Source organism: Xiphophorus maculatus, chromosome 18, assembly GCF_002775205.1.
Source record: "Xiphophorus maculatus strain JP 163 A chromosome 18, X_maculatus-5.0-male, whole genome shotgun sequence".
Taxonomy (NCBI): domain Eukaryota; kingdom Metazoa; phylum Chordata; class Actinopteri; order Cyprinodontiformes; family Poeciliidae; genus Xiphophorus; species Xiphophorus maculatus.
Window position 1 is genome coordinate 13,620,435 of NC_036460.1, and position 22,316 is coordinate 13,642,750.

A 22,316-nucleotide genomic window follows, 5' to 3' on the forward strand; every position below is an offset into this window, starting at 1 on the left:
ATACTTAAGTTTCTCTTTTTTTATTGTATTTTACATGTATTCAAATTTAATCATATCATTAGTGCCAGCAAATCGCTTATGTGCAATACTACCATTACTATTTTCATGTGCGAAAAAATGTCTAATTTTGTTTAAGCGAAGCAGTAAAATGTATGACAGCGTATATGTGACGGAACTTTTAATTTGTTAATTCATTTTGGGTTAAACCCGGATATCCTGTAAAAGTGCTCACGAATGAAATGCTCGGAATAACAACATTGTCCATTTTTTTTTCTTTTAGATGGAAACTGAATCAAATGTGTGTTCATAAAAATAAAGCATGTTGCTTAACTGCTAAAAAGACATAGAGCTAGTTAGCATTAGCGCTCAGTCTCAGTCTCACTCTGCGAGTAAACAACACAAAGGTTCCGCTTGCCACAGGACCTAACAGAAAGGAGCACAAAAGGTTTTGCTGCATTGCTGCAGGTATTCGTTTGCTGGAAAGCAAATTATGATTACTGTATTTAGTTTCGTTACCTCACGCTAGATCATACATATACAGAAAGTCTACGTTTCTGTACTGGCAGTTCTAATATTTCTATTTTCCCCAGCAGAGTATTTGCCCTGTGGTCAATGGAGTCACTCAACTCGTTTGAATCTGAAATGGAGCCTGATGGGCAGACAAACTACTCTCTTTTTCCTGCTCTGGACAGCATAGCAAGCCTGTCTGGGACAGCAGAAAATCTAGAGAGGTCTGTTCAAAAATACTGCAGTTGTTGCTAAACGTATTTTTTGTGTATTAGCCTAAATGGCAAACATATTGTGTATATGCATAATTTATTGTATTCTGCTATATGATCAAGATCTTAACTGCACACTAAATTTTAACTGTCTCAGGAAATCTGAAGAGGGGCTGTAGTTTAGACCCTCCAGAGGCTTGAAATTCTCGTAAATTGTGTTTTCAATGATTTGTTTTTGCTTTTAGCTGTGTCTCAGTTACATGCTCAGAATGAATTAGGATAAGTAGACATAATGTATTCTGGTCACCAGTTGCCTATTTCTCAGTGCGTCATCTTATTTTGATTTAGTCATCATTATGTTTTATGTGTTTGTTTATCCGTTTGCAGTGAACCACCCAGTGAAATTACAGAGAAACCAAATCTCACATGGCTTGATGCCGCTCAGGTATTACTCACAAATCTATTACACCTAATTCTGCCAGCATCTGCTGCTTTAGCTGTTTATATGGGTTTCTATGCTGGTAATTTTGCTTTTTCTGGTGCAAGATTGTACTGGAGGAAGCTGGCCGTCCCATGCACATAAAGGAGATTAAGCAGAGAATCATTGACCGGGGACTTGTTCAATCCAAGTACAGTTATCGTTCTCATTTGATGCTAAAAGTTCTTGTGTGCGTTTTGACACAAGTTTCTCTTTTGATGATTGGTGATGTTTGCATGCATTAATTTGAACAAAACTCTAAATTTTGTATGATGTTCTGTCACACTCTTATTAGTGATTTCTAAACCTACCTGTGATTTCATTATTATGTTCTCAACAGTGCAAAATCGAGCCTGGAAGCCGTCATGTATCGTGAGGTAAGGATTGTTCATTTTCCTACACTATTAAAGTTCTCCCTTGTGTTTGTGTGAATGTCTTTTAATTTCTCCATGTTTTCCCATCCTGCTTTGTTGGCCATATTTAATCATATTTGAAAATTTTTGAACTATTAAAGTTCTCCCTTGTGTTTGTGTGAATGTCTTTTAATTTCTCCATGTTTTCCCATCCTGCTTTGTTGGCCATATTTAATCATATTTGAAAATTTTTGAACTGTGATTAAGTCGAAGGGTTGCTTAGAGCCAACATGCATAATCTTTAAAACTGCTGTAGCTAATAAGGATACAGTTTACCTAAACCTGACCGACAGATTTAGGGTAAATAGATTTTCCTCCCCCAATGCATTCGGCCTCAGTCTCACACTATGTTTCAGACACAAAAAGGCAGCAGGAGATTCAAGAGGATTGAAAACAGAAATGGAGTCTTTGCATTACTGGTGAGTTTTCTGGGAAACTGACATTTGTTTTACACCAACCCTAAAAACAATATTTAATTTACAAAAATGTACATATGTACTGTTTACTACTGAGGCCATCGTAGTTACAGAAGATCTATGTTAGACGTTTGTGTCAGTTCTACTTTTCTCCAATAAATATACTGAAAGTAGAATACGAAATAAGAATGTCTGATTACTATGCACAGCTTATTGGTAGATTTGTTTTCGCACAAATATTTACATACCACAATCCAAAAAAGTATTTGTTAAATATTTATTAAAGTAATAATTTGAATTAAATACAAATTAATTAGTCATATTTAGAAAATATGGGTTCCAATGTGTCTTGTCAGATTAAAAGTAGCTTTTCAAAATAACAGCCTACAGCCAGATATTAAACATATTTTTCATTAAACTCACATTTCTGCATTAAAAATTATTGTTATTGGTCTGATATATTGTAATCCTAAATGTCACCTTTTCATGAGCTGTAAGTAAGAAACAGTCATAATTTACAGTAATAAAATCTTTAAAACATCAGTCTTTCTGGAATTAATCTTTATAATGTGTTTTACTTGAGATACATGAATTTTCCAATAATGTCCTACTTTATGGAATGTGACTGTACACTAAATAAATAATTAAAGCATCAAAAATATTTAAAAGCAACTTATTAACTACAGTGTAATCCAATTACATTTCATAGACTAGATATTAATTCATTATATTAAAGTATTAGATTTTTTTTTTTTCGCAAATCCTAGGCTGTAATTCATCGTGAAATGATTTAAACTGCCTCTGCATAAGGTCAAAAGAACCTGGACATCTGATTGGTTAACCTGAACAACAACTCAGACTGCAGACCCTGAGGTTGAGCAGTGAGTCCCACCTGATGATTCTAATGCTTATGGCGTGATAGACTAAAATAAAATTACATAAAATAAACAGATTATATTAGATGATTATAAAATATAAGGAATGCACATTTGCAGAATTATTTTCACCTTTGATAAATAAAATATTTCATTTGAATAGTTATTGAGAAATGTGTTTCTTTCACGTATGTTTTCACATTTCTATAGAAGTTATTAGAGATGCAAATATTTATTTACCAACTTCTAGATGTATCAAATTGTGGCACTGGTGCCTTTGGAGACATTTGAGTGTTTCATCTAAAGTTTCAACAATCCAAGCATATTTTGTTATTTGTTTGTCATTATAGCATTTCATGTGAGATCCTGTGTTAATTGTCCACATTCCGCCAAGCAGAAAGCAACACAGCCATCATCTTCACATACTCTGAACACCTTCCTGTCTCTCTCTGCCTCCTTGCAGACCGATGAGGAGCGGCAGCAGGCCCTCACAGCCCAGGCTTTCCTCAGCTCGCCGCCACCGGTGCCTCAGAGCGGAGCCTCCAGCTCTGGCTCCGGGGCCTCGATGCCTGCTTATCCCTCTCCCTCAAGTTCCTCTGAGCAGAAACCGAAGATAAAGAGAGGCCAGCGAAAAAACCAGAATGAGAAATACAGACTGAAGTACCAGAGGCTGCGCAAAGCTGCTCGCACCATGATATTTGTAAGGAAACTTTGCATTCATTTTTATCAAGGTTTTGTTTCTCATAAATACGGCGTGCTACATCCTTAGAAGAAAAATGGATTTAGCTAAATGCTATTTATTAACTTTGTACATATGGCCATGAGGAAAAAACAGCACACTTTCGTTCAGTTCTGAGTTTTCTTTATGGTGTCATTTTAGTGCTCAAATACTGAGTGACAAGTGAAAGACTACCGTACTCCTTTCTATTATTAAAATTGATCTGATTCTTATCATATTCCAACATAATTTTAATCTAACGTCAAGTGTACAGCAGTGCACAGCACACTGGTAATGTATGTAAAATAAATACAAAGCCATATTGAAAAAGCTGTGTTAAAAAGTATAACCCTGACTTCGTATCTAAACTTAGCATTACTTATTTGATGCAGCCATTTTCTGCACTAATAACCCATATGTTGATATAAAGATCTGAAAGTATCCCTATCAATAGCAATGATGTTTTTTATTATATACTTTTCTCTTCACTGACTGCAGAGAAGCATATATAGGTGATGAGAAATGTGAGTTTTTTGGCGTGCAGCCTGACTGTACTGCTCTCCATTCCTCAGGAAAATGCTGCACTCTGTGATGAAATTGCTCACACAGAAGAGAAGTTTCTAAGAGCAAAAGAGGAGCGCAAGTAAGTAAACATATATTTTGTACTTAATTTTTTCAAGCAGATCTCCAAAGCTGTGTGGTAAATTGGGTTACTTTTCTTGTTGTCTAGGTTCTTATTAAAGTCCTTGTTGCAGTACCAGACTCTGTCAGAGGGGGAGCTATTACCTACACCCAGTTCCAGCTCCGTTCCTTCTGTTCCACCTGCGGCACTGACTTCAGCTCCTGCTGCAGGGCCTTCAGGCTCGTCTTTGGCACATAACCCAATGTCACTGGTGTCAATAGGAGAGGAGGGTCTTCTTAAAAAAACCAAGAAAGAAAGGAAAGACCGGGGAAAGGAAAACGGAAAGGAAGAATGTAAGTGTGAAAGCGAATATATAAGTGTGACATGTTCGGATAGGTAAATGTCACAAAATGTGTCTCCAGTTCCAAAGAAGATGTCCAAGAAGAGGAAGCTGGCAGACGGGTCACGCAGACTGGTGCAGCCCATTCCGCTGGACTCGTCGGGCCGTCCCGTGTTTCCCATCGTACTCGGAGGTTTAACGGTCTACAGCCTAGGAGAGGTTAGCGTCTGAGATGACTCTTTATATCGTAGCAAAAATAATACAGTTATAGCATTAAGTTAATAAGTCTTAACATATATATTTAAAGCTGACACCAACCTCTGTTTATTGAATCTGATCTTCTTGGCTGCTCTTCAGATAATCACAGACAGGACGTTGTTTTACGACGAGTGTGCCATCTACCCAGTGGGCTTCTGCAGCACGCGTGTCTATGCCAGCATGAAACACCCTGAGCAGCAGTGCCTCTACACCTGCCAAATCAAGGATGGAGGGACAGGCCCACAGGTGAAAACACACAGAGGCTTTACTATAGCTTCTTAAGTGCATCATAAATGTTAAAATCACAGATTTGACATAAAGTCTTCTGAGGTCAACACACATAAACAGATTTGTTGCATATTGGGTTAATCTTTTTTTTTTCTACCTTCCATCGCTAGTTTGAGATTGTACCCGAAGAAGATCCTCAGAATGCCATCGTAGCCTCCTCTGCTCTGACATGCCATTCAAATCTGCTGAAGGCTATCGCATCCAACAGGTAGAATGTTTAACCACAAACAGCCCTACTAATTATTCCTGAGGTACTTAAAATGAAAAAAAAAACAACAAATAAATCATGTCTCAGTCTTAGCACATGGTTGATATACTGTAGGTGCCAAACAAAAATTGCTGAGGCTAATTAGTTTTTTGTTACTGTTCTTCAAATACTTAATACTGATTATTTTTAACATTTTCCTGTCTTAGTTCTCAGGTCGTGGCACCCATAATTCCATCAGGAGCGGGCTTCTTCGGCTTCTCTCATCCAACTATTCAGAATCTGATCCAGAGCTGTCCTGGAGCTCGCAAATGTAGCAAGTGAGTTCTTTTAGCCTGTTCCATAGAAGCTATAATCTTTCTTACACACTTAGTTTTCTGATCTGTTTCAGTCACATTGTGTTTATGGAATATTTTTAAATTTTGAATTTAACACAAAGTGGAAAGTAAAGTAAGAGTCATGCAACAAACAGTCAAAACAAAGGCTGCAGTAAAAGGTATAATACCAACAATATGAAAATGTTAATATCGATTCATTTTAAAACACCCCAAAAGTGTATTTTAGCTTTAAGAGGTAAAACATACATGTCCATGTATTGTAGGGTAATTGTAGGGTAGGTTACCCTAAAATCCTCATTTTAATGATAAATAATATCTTGAATATTAAGATCAGATTAAAATCTGGAAAAACCAAACAAAAACACCTAATATCTGATCAATGGAGGAAGTAAGAAAAATATGAATCAAAGGAATATTAGATATTATTGTTTTTAAAATTTGCTTTAACATACCCGCATATCTTCTCATTCATGACAAACTGCTGGTATCCAATGTGCTGTACATGTGATTTGAATGTAAATTGTTAATGCATGAAACATTAAGATATTATGGTCTATGTGTTGCATCCAACTGCATTCTAGCGGTTGCTGTATTTTACACATTGATATGCAGATCTGCAAGGTAACTAATGTACCTCATTACCAAATGAGGTAAATTACTTCTATAAAATTGTCAAAAGTGTAAATATTAAGAATCATTTCCATACCGCCTTACATGTTTCTCTATTTGATTTGAATTTTCGGCACTGGAGAACAAAACTGTTGCAAACTTGCGCTAAGTTTATAGAGACAAGCACCAAATATTTAAGAAAATCAGCTGCTACTCAGCAGTATTTTTTTTATGAATTTTTTCTTAACTGTGCAATTTTGCTTTCACCACCTAGCTACAGATGGATTCGTTTCGAGGTGTGTCGTCATGGTGATGGCCAGCTCCCTCACGGCCTATCAGAAGATGACGCCTCCATTAGCTTCGAGGCCTACCTGAGACACCAAGGCCTGAATGGGAGCATCAAGTTGGAGCACATCACAGGTGCGATAGCATGTTAATGCTAGGCAGTTTGGCAGATTACCTCTTTTTATGGTGGTTCATTTAAGTTGGAGGACGTCTGGAAAAGTTTAAACACTGAAAGCATAGACACAGTGGAGTTACAGTCCACTTAAGTTTTAATAAGTTACAGTTTCAAAAGTGCTAAAAGTTCCAACAAATCAATGAAACAGGTTAATGTTATTTAACGAGATACCAGAGAAACTGCCAGGGTGACTGGATTTCTTCCAGCTGTTTGGAGCTTAGAGTAGCACCAGCCAACAGGACAAACTGCTGTTTGGAAGAAAAAAAAAAGTTCTGTTTTGAGAAATAGATGGCATTATTAGTGGTAGATGTTTGCTTATTATCCAGACAATTTCTACTGCTCTTATAGTTATGCTTGTCTTTTTTCTATAGAGCAGATCAAAAGGTTTAATACCCTTATTAAGAAGCAGTTCTAAACTTACTAACATTTGTGGACGATTACTGTGTTTTGATTCAGTCAAGTATGAAAATAAAAATAAAAAAAATAACGTAACTGCAGTAATATTCCAAGTAGCAGCAACAAGATTATTTTTTATATTAATAAAAACAATTGACATTTGTTACATTTTTTTGTTACATGTTTTTTGTAAATACTTTAAAACTGTGGCATATCTGAAGATGTTTACATAAATATAACCAGCTGGCTGTTCATTGTTGTCCTCAATGATTGGCCGACCATAATTCTGTTGCATGAGGGAAGCAGAACTTTTGTTTAGTACATGTAAAAACCACACCAACTTCTTCCCCATCGCTGTGGTGAACATGAAATGTCAATAAATCATAAAAGTGAGTGCTTTTTGGTGAATCCTACATTTAAAGTAAAGATACTCTTAGGTATTTGCTTATTTGTGGCATTGGATGCACACCATTTGTAGTAATCAGTTTACCAGGTTGGCATAGTTTGCACATCACCTGATCAGGCTGGAAATCAAACTCCTTGATTTAAGATGGAAGTAATAAACAAGTCAGTAAACTTGTAGAATACACTGAATTCTAGGCTTTTTATTAACCGGAGCTAACCAGTTGTCTGCTGGTTTATTACTGTTTGGCTTGTAATAAACTCAGAACTCTTTGACAAGTCATTTCTGGCTTCCTTATTCCAGGGAGTCTCTCTTATGAACTTTGCCCTCACTTTGCCCAGGTGGTCTGCCGGCTGACTGAATGAATGCACCCGTTAATGTTTATTCATTTTTTGTCTTCAGGACAATCACCTACATCTCCTAGTTCCTCGCATCAGCAACACCAGACCTCTCCCACTATGAAGCCCTCCACTTCTTATTTTGGCTCCTGAGAGTCCTCTCTGAAATCACGTCTTTTTTTCCTTCATTTCACCATTTCAAAAATCTGAGGCTTGTTTAGCATGTAGACATCCTCGGGTATTTCGTAAGAGAAATCCTGAAAGATCACACACTAGAAATATTTAAGTTAAACATGGCTGAGCTGTTGCATTCAAAAAATTTGTCAAATATCTGGTTTCTCTATGTTAGTATAAAGGTTGATATCTGGTTGTAGAAATCAAGTTTAGTTTATATTGTTCCATTTTTTAAAGTGTACAATCTTGTCTATCAATGTGGATTACAGAAGGAAATGTTACAAAGCTGTGTATAATCATGAAGAGTTGTATATAGAATTAAAGTGCCATTTAAATATTTTGTCCAAAGAGTATGGATTTATTTTAAATTTGTTTGCTTCATTATAAAAATAACCAAATAATAGATCAGCATCTCCACACATTTTTGTTTTAACATTCCAGACACAAATTGGCGCAATTTCTCATTCATTTTCAAAATATACACACAAGCATTACAATAAATGAACACACAATGTTGACTAATATGGCTGGATGAATAGATGGGAACATCTATCAAATGATGGTTTAAAAGACAAAAACAAAGGGATTTAACATTTAAACAATATGAAATACAGTCAAAGTACAGTTTTCCTCCAAGATGCTTAGTGGAAAGTACTTCAGAGAAATATGTTGACTTGGAAAAAACAGAACATGGAAAAACATGTTCCCAGACTTGGACATTATCTACAATTTGTATGCATCCATCTGCAGTTTGTCCAATATCCTTTAGCATTTTCTCTTTGTTTTCTATCCACCCCTTCATTCTTTCCCATCTATTCCAGTCTGTGGTTTCTACAGGCTCCATATTTAAACCTTATCAGTAGAAATATCACCCATAAATTAACAGTACTTTGTTTTGAGAGAATTTGTAGTGAATACAAAAGAACTATAGAAAACTGATTCTGAAAAATAATTTGACAAAAATATAGAATCAGAATGGGTAAAATAAAACACTGGTTTTCACAACATAATCCTCATTACACCAAGAAATCAGACTTATTGCATCACCTGGTGACACATTACAGCATAAACAAAGTTTAGACATTCTTTTGCGTGTATGACCATTAAATTATACCATTTATCCTGAGAAAATTGGACTAAAGTATTTAATATTGCCGTCATAAAAACAGTAGAGTCAATATACCTTAGACACCTTTGCAGGCATAATTGTATGCCTCTACCAGTCATTTTATTATTCATGAAAATAGTGGATATTGTTAATTAGAAAAGAGAACAAATCAATTTAAATCCCTTTATTTTTTTTCCCTCACCTTCTAGTTTAGGTGCTTTACCAAATTTGATTGCCTGCATATCGATTGGTGATAAAAGGAGGCGCAGGTAAATTCTTACTGGAACCATAAACAGGACATGCTTTAAATTCACAGGGCCAGTCTCTCCATCCATATCTAAGAGCAGCAATTTTAGATGGTGGGCATGCAGAAGCAGACAGCTGGATGGTGGTCTGATTCCAAACCATAATGGGAGCTGGTGACCAAGGGGAGTCGGGTTCACATGACACATTCTTCTCTGAGCAGCAGATCTTTAATTAAAAATAAGAACAAAAATTATAACATGATATTTTTTGTCATTCCACTCAAATACAATGTTAACATCTAAAGGTGTAGTAGTATTGTTTTACATTATGCAAGGTTAGTTAATGTAGAACTTTAAGAGAAATGGTGAAGAAATGCTACCTCAGTAAGTTATTTCAGTGACCATTTTAAAAGTAAAAATTGCATATAATTATTAAACTGCAGTAATTTCAAGAGTATATTTCTGTCGAATTTATTTAGTTTACATCTAATGGAAACTCAAAGCTTGGTTTCAAAGTATGTGTACATTACATAAGATTTTTTAAAAAGTATTTTCACAACAGACTATTGAGCAGTTTATCCATGTACAATATAGTACAAGGTCAGAGTTCATTTTGCGTGAATTGCTGCAACAACGTGGCGTGAAGGCGATCAGCCTGTGCTTCTGCTGAGGTTGCATTAAAAGCTTACGTTAGCTCGTCTGCATTATTGAATCTAGTGTCTCATCTTCCTCAAGGAAGATTACATACTATGTCAACTTATGTCAACTAAAATACTCCAATAGAAAACTTGGCTCCCCAAATCTAAACTGACTGTAGAAAACTCGCACTGGATCTCAAACAACTTGGATCATTTGCCGCTTTTCTTTTCCTCTGGACTCTAGGACCTTGATGTTCTAATGAAATTCTACATTCACTTTCAATAGCAAGGAGAACTTTGGAAGAGTCACTTTAGTACCTTTTCTCTCTTGTTCAGAAGTGTTTTAACGCAAGAAATACAACAATTATACATTATACATTTTGAAAAGCCAGTTTTGAGCACCCAGTACCATGTTTTAATTTCCACAAATAGAAAAATGACTTTATATGATTGACAAAGAAGAAGGAAAAAAAGCGCCTAACATTTCAGTCCCAGATAGAATCCAACGCCTCAAATATTAACTTTAGCATTTGAGGCAACATCCTCCTTAATGATACACGGCAGTAAAATGGTCATAATTTGCCCCAATAATATTATAAAAGCAGAAGAAACTCTCACTCCCAGGTATATTAACATAGAAGAAAGCCATGGTAAACTCATTAAGTCGTTCTTAGCCCTCACCGTTTAAAGTCCAGTTGCTGTTCATAAATTCTTTGATGTCACGCCCTAATGTCTAGACATGACTGTCAGCATGATATGTCATCCGACCTTTGACCCCTTACTGCTATCTAAAACTACATTTTCAATTAATTTACATTATTTATGCATAGCCATGAACCAAATGTAGAACATGGACAGATTCCTTTGTGTAAGTGCCACACACAAAATGGACAGGACTTTGGGTTGTGGGATCTTTGAGCAAGAGTCTGGAGCTACGTATTAATTCAGGGCACAAATGATGACATTCTTGTCTTTTGAGTTCTTATACCATCCCCTGATAAAATTAGCAGGGCAATGAACTGCATCTTAAAAATGCTAAAGGAAAGGCACCACTTTACGTTCTGACTCCAGCTGCTCTCCACACCGAGTGAATAAGGGCAGAATCTACCTCCAACTTTTGAACAGGCCGAAGCTGCAGTTGTCCTTGTTGCTTCTGAACTTTTTCAAACATTTTTTCTTCCACTCAATAAATGCTTGAAATACATTATGTGTAAAGGATTTCCGTGATATGCAAACTTCACTTTTTGAATTGAATTGCTGAAATAACTTTTAATAGTATTCTGATGTATAGAGTAGCACCTGCATTCTGCTGTGAGCCTCACCTCAAATATGTCTTTAGATGGCGTAACGAAGATCTCCTGGTCATAGGTGACGTTGACTGTACTTTCACTAGGCACAATTACTTTGGGGAAAGGTCCCTGGAAAGAGATGCCTTTTTCCCCATATGCCACAGCTCTGGCACCCAGCGTAAGTCTGTGGGCAACATCTTGTTTGTCTCTAGGGTGGATTCTGAAATAGAAAATTATTCTCCATAACACTGCTACAGAATATGAGCAAAGAGGACTAAAGATAGTCAATACAGTAAAATATAGAAGAAAACTGGACAGATCTCTCTCCAGTTGAGGAGAAAAACTTCTGCATTTTTCTCCTCAACACTTGAAATATTGTCATATTATTTGACAGCATAGCTCACACTTCTTTGTTCTTCTGTGACCACACTCTGGCTGATTTACGCTCCTAAAGACCACAGCTGCATAAATTTCTGCCAACATGGATGTCTGCTGTCCAAAGCAAGTGCATTTAGGAAAAGTTTCAAATTTTGAACAGATTCTAAGTGCACAGCATTTTTAGAAATTGCATCCTTACGTGCCATACGGTGAAGTTTTATCTGGTAAGTCGAAAGAAACCGCCATAAAGGTGTTCTTCATCCTAATGTTTGGGACAAATCCTACGTCTGCAGTTTGGTGCCAGCGAATGTCTGGAAAGCCGTCATCTGTGGCGCCTTCTTTGTCTGTGGATAGCTGTACATGAAATAAATAATATACCTGATGCAAAATAACTGTAGAAATAAGACTATTGCCTTGTGTCTTCTGCTTGTTTGGCTCTTTTTTAGATTTAAAGAGCCAAATGCACTGCATACTTGAACAAATCCAAATGGGAAGTCAGGAGCAGTCTGCCCCCCCGAGCCTTGGTGAAATGCCATCCTCCAGTCATTTATCATCGTAGGGAATGAGCAGTTGTAGTTGTCCTTATGGTACTCTGTATTCGCCTCACCTGAAAAGGAGAAAACATTTTTATGGATTTTTATGGAGTGTAAATTTTTCAAAACACCTTTCATATGTCATGGCTTTGCTACCTTGGTACCAGATGGCTCCATAGATGGTCATATTGAGGAATGGATGGATCATTGCATTCCACAAAACGGTGCTCTTCAGCATTGAACTGAGGGATTAGAACAAGCAGAGAGCAGAGATCATTAACCCTTACCGGCCGAAAGGTGTCGCAGACGATACATTTTTACACACCAACGTTCTGAGACTTTGTGCTATCTGAAAAATTTCAACGGTTTCTGAAAGGGGAGACGTTGTGCTTTCCCGCCAATATTGGGTTATTATGGTAATTTTACTCCCGGGCTTAAACGGCTTAAAGGGTTTTAAACAAAATGGAGACATACTTTTCAGTTTGCTGGATTATGTCTTCTTTAAGTTCATACATGTCCTCACTTGGCACCAGCCCACACTGCTTCAGCGCTCTTGTGGATGACCAGGCTTCTACTGGTGTGCCTCCCCAACTTGATTCCACCAGTCCTATGGGGTAATTCAACTTCTCATACATGTAACGCCCAAAGAGCCAGCACAACCCAGAGAACTCTGCCAGCACACCTGTAAGTTCAGAAATATTGTAAAGCTCAGGTGAGAAGTTTACATACAATAAATATTGGATTATTTGTGACTATTAATTACAAGTTTGAGCTGCTCCTCTAGCATGGAATGATCATAAAACTAACTTAAAAAAAAACAAGGACTGGATGCATGTTTGAATTTACTGTTTTTCGAAAATCCTTACAGCAGTCTAAATTACACACAGACTCAAATTTCTACATACACCCTCACTGATTTTGGCTGAATAGGCGATGGTTGCAAAAAGCGTGTTATTGGTGTAAAAGTTCCTAAGAAACATTTTATAAAGTATTGATAGGGTATAGATGTAATGCTGATACTGTTGGGATGAGAGAAACTCCACAGTAAATCCATCCATGTACATCCGATTTTAGATTAAAACATTAAACATTGCCACTGTATGTTGTGCACTCGTATAGCTCAGTACAGAGAACCAAAACATTGAACAGTTTATTGAAAGAAACAATCTTACTGCTGTTGGGAGCAGACCAGGGTATTTCCACTTGGATGAGATCAATCAGCTCAGTTTTACTCATGTTCAAAGCCGTCATAAAAGGCCTTACATGAGGATATTTAGATGAGAGCGCAAGCTCCTCAGATGAGTTGAAAATCTATTTGAGAATAAAAAAAAAAAGAAACAAGTAAATTGTGAAGTTTAGACTAGACCTTTGGGAGATTTTCTCCCAAGGAAGTTCCTGCTCTCAAATGAGACTGTTGCAGGAGGCAGCAAGGCAAATTGGTTGTGTAAAAATCCAGTTTGCCTTGTTGCCACTCAAAGGTCAAGTCAGAGTCACACAATTACATAATTATAAGCATTTCATTCACTTATTGCTTGATCCTCACCTCTTTTGAGACAATTTAAACCAGTTGAGTAACATTATATAACTGTATTCCAGTGTCTCTGCAAATAGATGAGAGAATATGCTCACTTTAATTTCACTAAGGCTGTCTGAAACCACCATTGGTGCTTTTGAACTTGTGAAAACCTCACAATCCTGATCAGCTCAACTCATCTACATCAGCAACTGGATAGCAGGAGTTAAACCAAACTTACAGAGTTGAACTTATTATCTTGTGACATGAAAACTAAATCAAACAATGCTAGAGGACTGAGTGGCAAACAATGTTTATGGATTTAAATGGCACATTGTGTTACTAAAGCTCAGTGTTGGGTAACTTCCAAACAAACTGCATGAATATAGGAGAAAATCAGCTTATGTTACTCTGACGCTAATCTGAGAGTTTCTTCTTGTTGGTGTGGTGTTTCTCCCACTTTTGAGTTTTAAATTTGACTGGTTAAAAATAACTACACTTGAGAGTTTTAAATATGGCTGCTGTAAACCAATGAGGCTGCCTTTAACTCGTGATGAAAGCAGTTCCCTTTTCTGGTCCAGCAGCAAACTAGAGCTGGATGGTTAAGAGTTCACTGTGGTAAAGCCACAATGTTATCTTTGAGGACATAAACTGCTGCTTAGTGAGCACTAGCACTGATATATACGTATATACACTGCTCAAAAAAATAAAGGGAACACTCAAACAACACATCCTAGATCTGAATGAAAGAAATATTCTCATTGAATACTTTGTTCTGTGCAAAGTTGAATGTGCTGACAACAAAATCACACAAAAATGATCAATGGAAATCAAATTTATTAACCAATGGAGGCCTGGATTTGGAGCCACACACAAAATTAAAGTGAAATAACAAAATAAGAAAAGGGTTAAATGTTTTCTTTCAGATCCAGTCAGACAGGTGTCTTTAAACAACCAGGTGCACATACTTTACCTGGGACATTGTGAATAACATGTTGCTCTGGCCTCCACATAGCCAGATGTCTCCAAAAAGCACATCTTTCAGGCTACATATGCTATTTTCAGCTGCAGCGTATATGCTGTAAGGACCACCAGCATCAACGGGTTCAAGGGTGACTTGCCAAATGCCTGTTGGAGGAAAAAGAAATCATCAATACATGCAATCAAATCAAAATCTTTTTTGGGTTTGATTCTGGATTATTTGTAATAGTGGGTAAAATTAGTTTGTCACACGATGCAGCTTGTGAAAAAAGTTAAAACCCTGACACTGCACTGATGACATATTTTGACGTGGAATTTACAGGCTTTGCAAAACCAGAAAAGAAGCTTGTAAAATTGGTCATTTCACAATATGAATGATAGGTGATTGTTATGGCCATCGTTTGAGCTATGCTGTTAACCTGCTCTGTCCCTTTACAGTACTGACTTGCAGAACTGTTGAAGATCACAAGGTACATTTGTCATCATTTTATTTAGAGCAACTGATAAATGTGGGGATAAGAAAACATCTATGGAATTACAATGATGTGTGATATTTGTGTTCTGAGCTGTGCACATGCAAGCTAAATCAAATGGTTTTATTATCTCCTCATTATGCAGTCAGGTTCTCAAGAGTCCTGCTAATGACCTCATTATTTGATTAAGGTGTGTTGAAGCTGAGACGCAACGAAAAAATGTAGGGCACCATCCCTCGAGGCCTGCATTTGAAAATCCCGGCTTTAGAAAATGCATTTAGACGTGTGCCTAAAGGAGAAAAGTCATCAAAACGTTTTAGCATTATTACTCTTTATTTCACCACAATAATTTTATTGAGATTAAAATTATTTTTTTGCAGGAAAATCCTGGCCAAATCTGTGAGCAGCACAAAAAACACATAACAGCCTTACTGTTTTTGTTTATGAAGGCAAATAATTTTAAAACTAAACAAAAAATTTTAAACAAAAAAAAAAGAGCTTTTAAAGCCAAACCTTTCCAAAACAAAACTTCTACATATGGACAATGGTCCATATATAGAGCATTGTCTATATATGCATAACATGTCATGAATAAGTGTGTTTGAAATAAAGATATGTAACAAAACTCACTTTGTGGACTTCATGTTAATATCAACTTTCACAATGAATTGTGAAAGAAGAAGTGGTCATTTGTTTCAGTAAGTAATTTGTAAACATAACTTTGATTTTGGAGAAATTAAAATAAGGTCCAACTACCTATGAAGTAGTAAGAATGTAGAAAAGGCACAGTAATTTGTAAATACCAGCCATTATTAACAGCCTCGTCAAATCATGATAAATATAACAATCTTGAAGCAAAATGACAATCACATACACTACCTATATTTAATAAATACATAAGTAGGAATTTTTATTTACCCTATATTCGTTTTCAAAAAAATGACCTAAGCTCCAAACCTATGGATCCATACATGCCAGCAGTCATAACATAAGACAGACCCAGTTATAGAGCAGAAAATTATGTTTCATAGACTGTTTCCTAAACACAAGCTTTGGTTTTGAGTTCCAGGTGATTGTCTTAATTGAAAGTGTAAGTAATACCATCACATACATAAGTGTGTCTAACATAATTAAGCTTGATTAGTTCTGATATGCCATGGTGAGGTTTTAAAAGTGGCACTTCAGTAAAGAAGCATTCATGAAAACATTGGTAATTCCACCTAATTAATAATCATAATTTCAGGTTGGCTGCTGCCTGTGTTGTTCGCAAAATCATTTCATCGCTTCATTTAACTCTGATTAGGGAAACGGTGAAAATCCCTCCCTCACGTCTGATGATAATTGGCGTAATTGAGGAATGACCTCAGTTTGTAGCCTGCACCCCACAGATATATTAAAAATAAACTTTTCCTGTGTTCTGAAGAACACAAAACAAGAAACAAAGGTGCCGGATTTACCGTTTGTCACAGGGGCTGATGAGACTTTCTGTAGAACTGTAGAACTGGTCAGGTAGACCGTGACCTGCTCCCTCTCACGGCCGTACCCCCACAGGACAGCTTTCTGTGGAGCCTTCTGCAGCACCATGTGGTCTCCATAATAAGAAGCAAAGCGCAAGGTCCCATCTTATCAAAGACAAAGATAATAAGAAAAAAAGTAAATAGATAAAATCAATTTTAGAAAAGGTAAACAAATAGATAATTGAGTAAACATACAGTTCAAATAATTTAACAATAAAAAGAGCATAATTGTTTCACTATTTCTTGTGGGAGCATGCTGTAATTCATGACGTAATTCATCATAGTTAAGGTGCACTAAAGCAAGCAACCATAAAATAACATAAGATAATTAAAAGAACAACAGTACAGATTATCAAATTATTTATATGTTTAAAAATTCTGAACACATCTACTTTCTGACTCATTAAATGCATTTGAAGTTTTAGGTATGAAGAAAATATCAATGCAGTTGTTTTTATAGTGGCATTATTGTCTCTCCATACATCTACCCACAAGGAAATATTTATTGAAATAAGACTTCATATCTCAATGGGGCACCACTTAATGAACTGCCTGTATTTCTAGGAGCTGGGTAACAGGGTGGGATTTGTGTTTTGTTAGCAAGTTTCCCGGGCACCCATACAATCTGAGCCTGATTAACTAGGGACGTCGAAGGCGTCCGACACTCTGTACTCACCGCTGTCGTGCAAAGCAGCTAAAAGCATCACAACTACAAAGATTAAAGCCATGACTTGAAGACGGTTCAGGTTATCAAAATGACGAACAGTTCTTTCCACGAGTGTTGTTAGATTTAATAGATTGAATAGCACAGAGAACTAGGTCGAAACTTCCTCAACCACGTCAGGTGATTAACCAAACTAACTGAGCGTCACGCAGTACTAAAGTGTTCTGTAAATGCGGACTTTCAAAATAAAAGCACGCACGAACAAAAATTAAAATAATTTGAGCACTGTATACAGAAATAGTGGCAGTCATTTTTTCCTGCCACAGTGTTTTTCACAACTTCTTTTTGAATTGTGCAACCAAAAAAAAACTAGCTTTGGAATTTTTTAAATTCTGCTTGTGTTAATTTTTTAACACTTTATTGCGAAGTTAAAATGTTATGCAATTGAATGTAGAAAGAAAGTCGAGCATTAAGTCTCTTTCATAGTGCAGTCAACAGTCAACCCCTTATAACAATTAAATCCCAAAGTAGAACTATCAACTTTATTTAAACAAATAGCATAATTTATTGGTCTTATAAGGATAAGACTAATACATTTTAAATAATGAAGCAAGAATTTATTGATAACATAATGTTTTTTGTAGACTGGTTTTAGTTTTGATATGCTAGTTTGTTTTTTTCTCGGCCACCATTTATTTCACATCTTTGCTACTACTCTTTTATATCCACACATTGTCCAATCCACGCCTATTTCGTGCCCATTTTTCTGAATACAACTTATTGGTTCACTTCTGCTGGACCTGGTAGGTAAGTATTTCTGTTTAATTAGTTAGATGGTTGTGGTTCTGATAGCATTTCAGATTCATATAAAATGTGGTGGGATTATGACCCTTTATCAAATCAAAGTTATCATGAATGACTTCCTCCTTGTAAATACTACATAACAACCAGTTGTAAAAGTAGGTATAAAACTTACAATACGAAGGACAAATCGACAAATGGTTAGAATTAGACATTTTGTCAAAGACTGCTCATTGTTTTTTTACACATTTCTATAAAAGATAAACAAATGGGCATCCTCCACCTCTTTGTTTACTTCGCCTAAAGCCTGGCATTAATTTTGCAGATACTTTGGTTTTTGTGTATTTTCATTAAAGCTCTGGCCTAAATGGAACTGGAGGCGTTCTAGGATTGTACCTTTTCAGATTGTAACATCATGCACCGTCATGAGCTAGGTAGCACAGTAAAGACACCATTGCGTTGTTTTTAAACTGAAAGGTGTCGCAAGCTCATTTATGAAATCACATTAGATACTTTTTAGATTAGATTAGATTTATGAAACCTAATGAATATTTATATTTACACATAAATTTAAAAGAAGGTTCAAATGCAGACATGTTCCTGAAACTTCCTATAGCTTGCATAACTGTAATAGTGTTGTGAGCTTAATTTACAAGAAAGCTTTCTAAATCTCTTTTGAGAAACATGAAAGTGAAAACTGAATCCTAAGCATCATAAACCAAAAGTGGGATTTCAAACTGTCCTTGAAGGGCTTCTCTACCCACAAAGCACACTGTCTATTAATTATTATGCGCTTATTCTATAATCAAATATACAGTATAACCACATTAATTAGGTAATTTCTCAAATCTTTCCAGTGACTGTGTGTGCAGTGAATCCTTACATAGGCCAAAGTAATTACCATCCAAAGGCCAGTACAACAGCATGAAAAATGACAGCAGATGTAACATTAATTACCCAACAATTTACTAGCCAGGTGTTTATTTACAAAAGGTTATTAGGCTTTGGCCTGTGGTAAAGACAAATGATCACACAGAGTTCAGCTGACATGTTATTTAAAAAATATATTTTAGAATATAAATAGAAAACTCAAGTGATAGGTACAGATTGGGCTGGAAACTGAAAAGATGCCGCTTAGAGTTCATAATAATGAAACAGCGTTTAGCAATTAATAATCTTTTTAACATGTGAAACTCAAAAATACTTTAAAACACATCCATCTGCATATAAATGAAATAAAAATCAGACAACTCTTCCCAACAACTGTATGTGTTAATTAAAAGATACATATGTGAAATGTCATTTAGGTATATTTCATGCATTTCTTTTTCTCAATTTTACCAGTTTATTTTATGTCTGAACATACAGGAAACACCAAATACATTTGGCATACTTAACATAATCAGTAAGACCACTTTAGACATTTGTCTAAAGCTTTTAAGTGATTGAGCTAAAAAGACACAAAAGCTCAATCACTTCTTAAAACTACTGGATTATTTAATCACTCGAAATGCCACTGCATCTATTAGAACCTCCATTAGACAGTTTTAACTAACTGGATCAAAAATTGTATCACAGAATATAAAATTAGAACAATTACAAGAAGCCTGGTCCTTTCAACAGACCACCATTTCAAAGGGATCCACAATTAATTGAACATGTTGGCCTAAATTTGTTGTAATTTTACCAAGAACTAAAAAAATTGCTGTTTGTGATATGTCAAAACTCAATTACTTTACAAATGGTATATCTTTAGTTATATTTTTCACCCCGGGTGGTCACCATTTTCTCACCTGTGCAATGCATGCTGGGTTGATGACATGATTGCTTTGCATCCGTTCTGTACTGGACTCTATTGAGTAAACACAGGTAGACTAACTTTACATAATAATTTCAAAACTGGACTAGATGCACATTTGTAGCAACCTTTCCTTGGTACCATGGTGGAATTCTGGGAGCTCCTCTGAGGACCCCATCCTTGGACAAATGTTTATAGAAATGTCTAGGTATGTGGTTTTATTCACACATGGCCATTGAAATGATTAGAAAAGCTTATGTAAATACACTGAACACAAGAACATCTTAGGTGATCTGTAATTCACTCAACATGTTTTGTTAAAGTAGTACTTCAATACTAACATTGCAGTTCAGAGTCCAAGCCAGCTCTCAAATTAGAGTGAAGAACTTGAAAATAGCCCTCCATCCCCCAATTCATGGAATGATTCATGGTCTATTCTGTCGTGTTTTACAACTAATTTCAAGACCTGAAATTGAGCTCCACAAATATGTTTGTGGTTTCATGCAACAATCAAAATTTACGACTGCTGGCCAAGCCCCTCATAGGTCTCTTAACATATCATTTCCAATCCAACGTGTGATAAATCTCTCAGATTATCGTCTTACTTTAAGTCAGTCAGTCAGCAGCCACTAGGTGCATGAGAGGAGGCCAAGCATCATATCTGCAGCCCACACAGCATCGTGCTTTCACAATTTCACACCCACTGACACCAAAAGCAGTTTATACACGAAACTGCCTTCCCTTTTTGATGCCAAAAAATCTTGCAAATAAACTAACAACAACAAAAAAAAGATTTTAAGGCTATTAGAAATCCATCTAAATCACACAAGCTGTTTTGTTTTTATTAAGCTTATTTTCTTAAATCCTGGTGAGAAACCCAAAACTCCTGCGGTGGATGAAGTTTAACATTTTAGGCATTAGGCCATCTTATGTTTTGCCAAACAGCCCCCCCAAAAAAGGACTCTTTCCATTGCAGGAAATCTTTTACAAGTTTAAGATATTTTACAGCATCAAAACACAAAGTGAATGGATGTAGAATGTCAACTTCTCAACATTTAGGACATCTGTCCTCTTGTAGTTTGTTTGTGTTTTTGTTCTTTTGTCACACATAAGTGTTTAGGATAATCAGCAAATGGTGAAGTGAAAAAAGTAACCTGATTAAATAAAACAAAATGCAGAGCTCCAAAATATGTTTTTATTAGGGGTCCTAATAAAAATATATATTTTTTATTTTAAAAAATATATATATTTATATATTTTGCTTATGTAAAAGCAGTGCCTTTACATAAGAAATAAGACAAGATAATTGCATAAATTATAAAGCTGTCATTAAATGAAATGACTGATTGTGTCAGGAAGGTTTGCCACAAACCTTTTTATGATAATTGACATCATTGTGGGGGAATTTTGAGTATTCTTTGCAAAATTGTTTTAATTCATCAAGATAGGTTCTTAAGTACGATTTATGCCAGATGTAATAAACCTTTCCAAATAGCTTATATTTTCCAACCAAATGGGCCAACCTGTGGTCTCCAGTTGAATCTGAGCCTTGGCCACACATTATCCTGTCACTGGTTCGCCATCATTCTTCTGTTGGTGTACTTTGATAGGCGGTTCTTCTTCTCTTTTGGCTTTTCCCTCCAGGGGTCGCCACAGCACTTCATCTGTCTCCATTTAGTCTTATCCTCTGCATCCCCTACTCTCAAACCGACTAACTTAAACTTTTGATAGACACTAACCACTCTATAACATAAAGCCTCTGCAAGAGCTGGAGTTTCAGAGATGCTTTGACCCAGGCATTTAGCAATCATACTTTCTCCCTTGTCGAACTCTCGTACAGCCATTCTCTGGCTCATTTTCCTGCTTCAAACTCATCAACTCTGATAACACAAGGTTCACTTACTAGCTATCTCCTACACACTAACAGGCAATGTAACAAAGTACCGTAATAATAATCAATATTCACACCATTAGTCAGTGCAGTGGTCATTGTGTTATGTTTGGTAAGTGTGAGGTGATATGTTGCTCTGAACTTAAAAACATACATTCTGCAAACCAAACTAAAATAGGTAGACTCCTATTATATACGGCAGGAGGGACAGTATGTAGATAGCAGGAAAGTAAGATGCAAATACAGGAACATTATTGATGAGCTATTCTATTATGCTGACAAGCCATTTGATCATAAACCAAAGTAAACATTGCTACAAGCCCTGGAGGAACAGTACAGACTGAATGTCAGTTTAATAAATGAATGGATCTGCCTCATCAGCTTTTCTTATTTTCCTTCTGTAAAGGAAAATAGTTCAAGGCAACAAACAAAGCGTT

General features: G+C 36.2%; 2 protein-coding genes across 7 annotated transcripts; one reads left to right on the forward strand and one right to left on the reverse strand.

Moving 5' to 3' along the window:
• The first annotated feature begins 230 nt into the window (after positions 1-230).
• tbrg1 (transforming growth factor beta regulator 1) lies at positions 231-8,387 on the forward strand. 6 transcript variants are annotated; one of them, XM_023351567.1, is made up of 15 exons: positions 231-465; positions 591-731; positions 1,107-1,164; positions 1,266-1,387; positions 1,538-1,574; positions 1,967-2,029; positions 3,365-3,601; positions 4,192-4,262; positions 4,350-4,594; positions 4,664-4,800; positions 4,939-5,085; positions 5,238-5,335; positions 5,542-5,652; positions 6,554-6,699; positions 7,941-8,387. In XM_023351567.1, exons 2-15 carry the CDS (start codon positions 613-615, stop codon positions 8,027-8,029), a joined length of 1,680 nt encoding a protein of 559 aa, XP_023207335.1. In that variant the 5' UTR covers positions 231-465; positions 591-612; the 3' UTR covers positions 8,030-8,387. The 6 variants fall into 6 exon arrangements, with proteins under 6 accessions (XP_023207335.1, XP_023207334.1, XP_005808965.2 ...); XM_023351566.1 differs by having other exon boundaries at positions 594-731; XM_005808908.3 differs by having other exon boundaries at positions 594-731; positions 1,266-1,348.
• Positions 8,388-17,587, reverse strand: siae (sialic acid acetylesterase). The gene is made up of 10 exons (XM_014472463.2): positions 17,402-17,587; positions 16,666-16,830; positions 14,728-14,882; positions 13,414-13,552; positions 12,716-12,923; positions 12,398-12,483; positions 12,182-12,315; positions 11,908-12,062; positions 11,364-11,550; positions 8,388-9,629 (listed from the first exon to the last, which is right to left on the reverse strand). Exons 1-10 carry the CDS (start codon positions 17,451-17,453, stop codon positions 9,378-9,380), a joined length of 1,533 nt encoding a protein of 510 aa, XP_014327949.1. The 5' UTR covers positions 17,454-17,587; the 3' UTR covers positions 8,388-9,377.
• Positions 17,588-22,316: the final 4,729 nt, after the last annotated feature.